Consider the following 7,046-nt stretch of genomic DNA (forward strand, 5'->3'; position numbering starts at 1 on the left):
GCAAATTCTTAAACATTACTATAATATACATTACATTATAAAATAAAAGTGAGCTTAATGAGCTGAAGTGAGCTTGCTATTTTTATTTATTTTATTTCATTTCAATCAGTCGATATTAACAACAGTTGTACTCACTGCATCTTGATTTAATTGCAAGTTTACTACAAAACGTTAAAACTCTATTACCGTACACAATAATAGTTAATCGTTCATGCAATCTTTGCATATCCGATCTGACCATTCTTCTCTACGGTGTCGTAATATTAACAGATAATAATAATAATAATAAAAAACCTGGCAGCTGTCAACTAAAATGACGCTTTTTTATCTTGTCATTAAATTTATTATTTTAAAATATATTTAAATATGAAAATACAATTAAAATATCACAAAAATGACTAATACCAAGAAGATAAAATGAATAAAGCCAGAGGACGACGCGCACAAAAAACACCAAAGGTTCCATCGAGCTCCGAAACACAGTCAACGACAGATGATGAATATCAAACACCGCCGTCCACCGCGGATTCGGATGCTGAGGATGCTGACTCATCTACGAGACCATCTAACCGTCGACGAGTCATACGCCCGCCACCAGCTTGCTTGGAGATTCAGGGACAATGCGCTCCCACAAGAAATCCCGCTGCCGGTGGTGCTGTGCGCCGCATGAGATGGACTCAAAAAATGAATGAGAGTGTCATGCGAGCGTACTATGAGGCGACAGGTGGGGGAATTAACCTCACTGCGTATCGTTCAACGATGTTGTCTCTGTTTCAGGCGCTTGAACCAACCGTCACCGTAACTGCACAACGACTATCGGATCAAGTACGAGCCATTCAGCGTTGTCACCTCCTGGATGAATCAGTACTTGAGCGGCTGCGTACAAATTTACCACAACTTAATACTGTTAGTCACATTCGTGATATACAAACATCACAAAAAGAGCAAAGAGAGGTAATAAATTTTAATATAAATCATATATCTCCTAACAGTGTTGATTTGTCGGTAAACGAACAGGATAATGAGCCTATGAGGAGAGCTTTGGAGGATGCTATTTTGAAATATAGATCCTTGCCACCAAATATTAGGCCACAGCTACCTCGTTTGCCTATTCACAGACGTAATTTGGCTTTAGTAGGTGTTATGGATAAAATTTTACAACAATATTTAGACAGCACTCAAAATTTATCCGATACTCACTCACTTCTGTACTGTGGAGCTGCAGCTGTTTGTAATGTAGCTAATGTGAAGTTTAAATCAAATAAAATTACTTTACCATCCCATACAGCTCCAGCTTGGCAGGCCAGAATTGAAAAACGAATAAATTTAACCAGAACACTAATAGCCAAATTAACATGTTTCAGGGCAGGTAACAGGCGTCTAAAAATCATGCGGTTTGTACACCAGGCTTTTGCGGGTACAAATATAAGACCCAACGAGTACATAACATCAGTCTCAGACCGCATAGATTTTCTGAAGCAAAAACTCTGTGCATGGGCAAAACGCATTAAGAGGTATAAAAAACGCAGGGATCGATATCATCAAAATAGCATATTTCAAAGTGACCAACGAAAGGTATACAGGAATTGGGAACAGTGCACTACTAATGTGGTCAATGGTAATTTACCAACCCGAGAATCGATAAATAATTTTTGGCGAAATATTTGGTCGAACCCCATTGACCACATTGAGAGTGATTGGATGGATGTTGTCAGGAGGAGGTGCAGCTCACTTCCACAAATGGAACAAATTAAAATAAATTCAGAAGATATAAGTTATGCAATCCGTTCAACGTCGAATTGGAAATGTCCTGGACTGGACGGATTGCATAACTTTTGGCTTAAATGGTTTCATAGTTCGCACCCCATCCTGGCATCACAATTTCAAAATGCAATTTCAACTAATACTTTACCAAAATTTATGACGACTGGTACCACATTCCTGTTATACAAATCGGGATGTACCGCTGATCCTAAAAACTACCGCCCTATAACTTGCTTACCCACCATCTATAAGCTACTTACATCTGTTCTCGTCACAAAAATTACAAAACATATTACTACAAATAATATTTTGGCTACGACTCAGAACGGATGTAAGTCTGGTAGTCGCGGTACCAAGGAACTTCTCCTCATAGACATGACCATATGCCAACAGGTACGTCGAAACCGGAAAAATCTGGCTGCCGCTTGGATTGACTACAAGAAAGCGTATGATTCAGTGCCTCATACATGGCTTATGAAAGTAATGGAGCTATACAAAATTGATACTGCTTTGTGCTCTTTTCTGAGTACGTGTATGAGACAGTGGAACACTTTTTTACGTCATCCGGGTGCGGTTGATGTTTCAGGATCGACTGAACCGATAAGGATTATGCGGGGTATTTTTCAAGGTGATAGTTTGAGTCCATTGTGGTTTTGTCTAGCCTTGAACCCTTTAAGCACTTTATTAGAGGATTCAAGGTTGGGCTTTCACCTTCGTAGAGGAAGCAAAGCAATCTCTCACCTACTTTATATGGATGATTTGAAGCTTTTCGCATCCAAACTACCAGACTTATACAAGTTGTTAAAAATAACAGAAACCTTTAGCACTTGTATAAGAATGGAGTTTGGTGTGGATAAATGCGCTGTCATCCATGTAGAAAGAGGTAGAACTGTATCATCACAAAATTTAAAACTTAACAACTCTTTGTCTTTTAGATCTCTCAACGAAGGTGAAACCTATAAATATCTCGGAATGTCAGAGGCATTGGGCATTGATGACGGAGCCATGAAACAACTGGTAAAGGAACGATTCTTTGGCCGGCTGAAGAAAGTTCTCAATAGCTTTCTTTCGGGCGGTAACAAGGTACGTGCCTTTAACAGTTGGGTTATGCCCTTAATCGTCTATACCTTTGGCATTTTGAGATGGACTCAAACGGAATTAGATACCCTTGATCGCCAAGTCCGTAAACTGTTAACAACGTACCGAATACACCATCCTCGATCGTCTGTGATGAGATTATACATCCCACGAAAATGTGGGGGTCGTGGCTTTTTAAACGCTAAAAATCTCCACAATCGTGAGGTGTATAATCTCAGAGAGTACTTTTTAAATATGAAAAGCGATATGCACATGGACGTTGTTGCAGTTGATAGGGGCTTTACTCCGCTGTCCTTAGGCAAAGAGAAATGGCGTAAGCCTATAGTAATGCGTACCGTTGACCGCGTGGCCGTATGGAAGAGCAAGGAATTACATGGCCGGTTCTACAAAGTTCTGACAGACCCAGATGTAGACCAGCCCAGCTCTATATCCTGGTTACAACACGGGAACCTCTTCGGAGAAACCGAAGGTTTTGTCTGTGCAATTATGGACGAAGTTATTAAGACGAATAACTACCGGAAACATATCATGAAAGACGGAACTCCAGACATATGCCGAGCTTGCCATAAGCCTGGAGAATCCATTAGACATGTTGTTTCCGGTTGTAGTCATCTTGCTAACGGTGAGTACTTGCACAGACATAACCAAGTAGCCAGGATTATACACCAACAACTTGCTATTCGTTACGGCCTCGTTGAAAATGAGTTGCCTTATTATAGGTATAGCCCAATGCCATTTCTTGAGAATGGTCGTGCATTGCTCTACTGGGATCGATCTATTGTCACTGACAGGTTTATTGCAGCCAATAAACCTGATATAGTGCTAGTAGACCGATCAGCGCGCCGAGCAACTATTGTTGACATTACAGTTCCACATGACGATAATCTCGTAAAGGCCGAAAAAGAAAAATTAAGTAAATATTTAGACCTTGCCCACGAGATTACCGGCATGTGGAATGTAGACTCAACAATAATTGTTCCTATTGTTGTATCGGTTAATGGTCTATTAGCGAAGAGTTTCGACCAACACCTTAAGAAACTCTCACTTGACTGTTGGATCAAGGGTCGGATTCAAAAGGCAGTGTTGCTTGAAACGGCCCGCATTGTGAGGAGGTTCCTCAGCCTGGAACCTTAACTACCGGTGGCCTGGGCCTCAACCTGCCATCGGAGGACTACTATTTTTATATTTTTAAATATTTTTATTTGTCTTTTTTATAAATATATTTAAAAATGTAATCATAAGAAAATATATTGAATAAAAGAAATAATAATAATAATAATACACTTTATATACAGGTACAAAGGGCGGCCTTATCGCTAAAAAGCGATCTCTTCCAGGCAACCTTAGGACAAAGGAGCTTAGTCTAGCGTCAGCATTGGTGTACAAGTTGGTGTATTTATTATAAATATTCAAATAATTAAACATATACATACATACAGTTATAGTTATAGTTTAAAACGGTATTTCTCTCTAACATTATTTGCTAACATCCATAAAAACCGAAAACTATTACAAGCAAATAAAGGGATACAAAATACAGAGCTTGTTTCGTGTTCTTTGCTACGTATTAACACATCGTATGTGTTTGTATCGACGTTCGGTGGCGCGCGCTAGAGGAAGTTCTGTATATTTAGATGAGGTGAGAACTGGCTGTGAGATGATGAGTGCGCGTTCACATTGTTAGGAGGCGTTTTTTTACCTATATTTTTTTTGTTGCGACTGAGATTTCAGATTTTTTTTTTTGAAAATTATACGGCACAAACATATAAATAATAATTCTCTACAGAATCTACATTCCGAAGCGGTGGTAGCTTTCAACTATAATTAAAATTATAATTTGTAACATGACGATTCGAAGATGCTCATGAAAGCTATTTAAATAAAGTTATTTTTGATTTTGATTTAATCATTTTTAGAAATATCCGTACATCGAATAGTCGCGGAGTATGTGTCGCTACAAACTTCATGTTTAAATAACTTATGTGCTAAAAATACATCGCACTCATGCTAATAGACGTAAGTATATATACACGATTGCCTTTTATTACAATTTTTGTACTACATTTGAACAGCGTCTTAGCGGGGGGAGGGGGCGTAGAACAAAAAAATTGCTGGACATATGGTTATCGAATGGAGGGGGTGGAAAGGCTAAAAGGTATTGTGCCCCGGGCGCAAGTTAAGTTCGCTACGTCACTGCCTTCGAGGTACTTCTTTACTTTTTTTTTAAGTTACGTCTAATGGGCACAGTTTTGAAGAGATGGGTCAAATACCAGAGACTCAGCGGTCGTTGGCCCGCGGTGACCAGCCAAGCAGCCAGCAGGCACGTTATCGCCTGCCCTTTAACCACGCATCCGCTGACCCGCCTATCACGAGCGTTTGATGTTCCATAAAAATAAGCGAACGCCGAGCGGCGAATGATGGCGTTTGTTTCGTGTCTAATACGATCAGCCGCTGTTTGTTATTACGAGTTTGTAGGTTAAACTTTTTGATATATTGTTTATGAATGTTTTATTTCGGAAACCCAGTTTAGCAAACGTGGATTTTTAGTACATGATATACTTGTAAACTAGGGCTAGTTTAAAGAACTCGATTCACCAAACACAATATTATGTACCTTTTGTTACATTACGACCCATATAGATATGTGTAATATGTGTTTACATCTGTCAGTTTCATCGGAAGAGCAAATAAGAGAATTAAGAATATATTAATCAAAATAAGAGGCATCCAGATTGAACACAAATATGTGAAAGATCGCTTTATATTATTTCAAATAAATATTAAATTGTTTATATAAGTCTACCCGCGAATTAAAAAATATTATGGTATAAATCATGTTAATATATTAAGTATGAGTACTAGAAGATTTCCCACGTTGAATTCAGGGCAAGAAGGAACCAACTCTCCTATCATCATTACGTACCATAAAACGAATATATAAATTTGGTTCATTAACGACTTGAATTAATAATAATATTGAATATATAATACATTGGCTAAAATAAACACAAACACAGTCCACGCCATCAACAATTTCCCAATGTACAATAAATCCCACAATCTCATTCATATCTCTAACAAATAAATATCTGTGCACAGCTCCGTGAGAAAGGCATACCGGAAGAGCGTCGCGATCACTTGCGCTTAACATTCGCGCCGAGCCCGCATCAGTATGCGCCGGCGCGGACAACAGGCGCCTGCACGCATAATCACAAACCATTTCTTGCGACAACTCTTGACTGTTAAAATGTTTGTTTCTATTTGCTAATGATTTAAATATTATTATTTTTATTAATTAATAAAAAGTATTTCAAATAAATAACAAAAAGTAAAAAAAGCGAGTGCGCTTTAGACCACACACAGTCTGTACGGAGCTTACGTCAAAAATCAATCTCTAGTGAGCAAATTCAGAGATAAATAGAATATTGGAACTGGCCGTAAAAGCTTAAGAAATATACTACATCAGACGATCTTCGTAAGATTGCCGGTGTAGGCTGGATGAGGATTGCGGAAAACCGGAATGTCTGGCGCGAACTTGGGGAGGCCTATGTCCAGCAGTGGACTGCAATAGGCTGAACTGACTGACTGAGACGATCTTCGTTTATTACGCGAGTGTCATATAATTTAAGTAGCTACTTTATATGTTATCCTTCTCCTACATGGGGAAAGAGGCCTATGCCCAGTTGTGGGATATTACAGGTTGAAGCGAACTTTATATTTTGATAGTAAAAGTTTTAAGATATAAGTTTATTTTATTCTTTTTAGCGCATTTAAAAGCTTGCTTATAAACAAACGAGCTTTAGCAAAACTTACGAAACGTAACTCGCACTGAAAAAGAGAATTTTGAAGCAAAAGCTCTTTCCGCACTTTTACTTGGGGTGTAAGCTGGTGAATACGTAACGAGAGCGTTACGAAAAGTGTGATCGGGTGAGGCGAACGGGAATTGAAATAAGTTATTATATCTCCCTCTCAACTTGAAAATAGAAAGAGAGAATTACTATTTACAAATGTTTGTCATGTGCCATCGAACCCGCAACTCTCAGCGCAACAGCCACAAACCAGTGCCGTGACAGTTGCGCCAACGTGTCATTTTTATGTATAAATCAAGTATATTTTATAATATCAACATTACTAACGTGTGTAATCAAATTGAGATATTACTTTAAATTACGATTACATATAAT

The 7,046-nt window shown here is 38.5% G+C and overlaps 1 protein-coding gene across 1 annotated transcript; it reads left to right on the forward strand.

The window, feature by feature from the left end:
* The first annotated feature begins 417 nt into the window (after positions 1-417).
* LOC123653922 lies at positions 418-6,108 on the forward strand. The gene is made up of 2 exons (XM_045589899.1): positions 418-2,157; positions 5,962-6,108. The coding sequence occupies exons 1-2, from the start codon at positions 418-420 to the stop codon at positions 6,106-6,108; spliced, it is 1,887 nt and encodes a 628-aa protein (XP_045445855.1).
* The last annotated feature ends 938 nt before the right edge of the window (positions 6,109-7,046 follow it).

This window comes from Melitaea cinxia, chromosome 5 (genome assembly GCF_905220565.1).
Source record: "Melitaea cinxia chromosome 5, ilMelCinx1.1, whole genome shotgun sequence".
In the NCBI taxonomy this organism is placed as follows: domain Eukaryota; kingdom Metazoa; phylum Arthropoda; class Insecta; order Lepidoptera; family Nymphalidae; genus Melitaea; species Melitaea cinxia.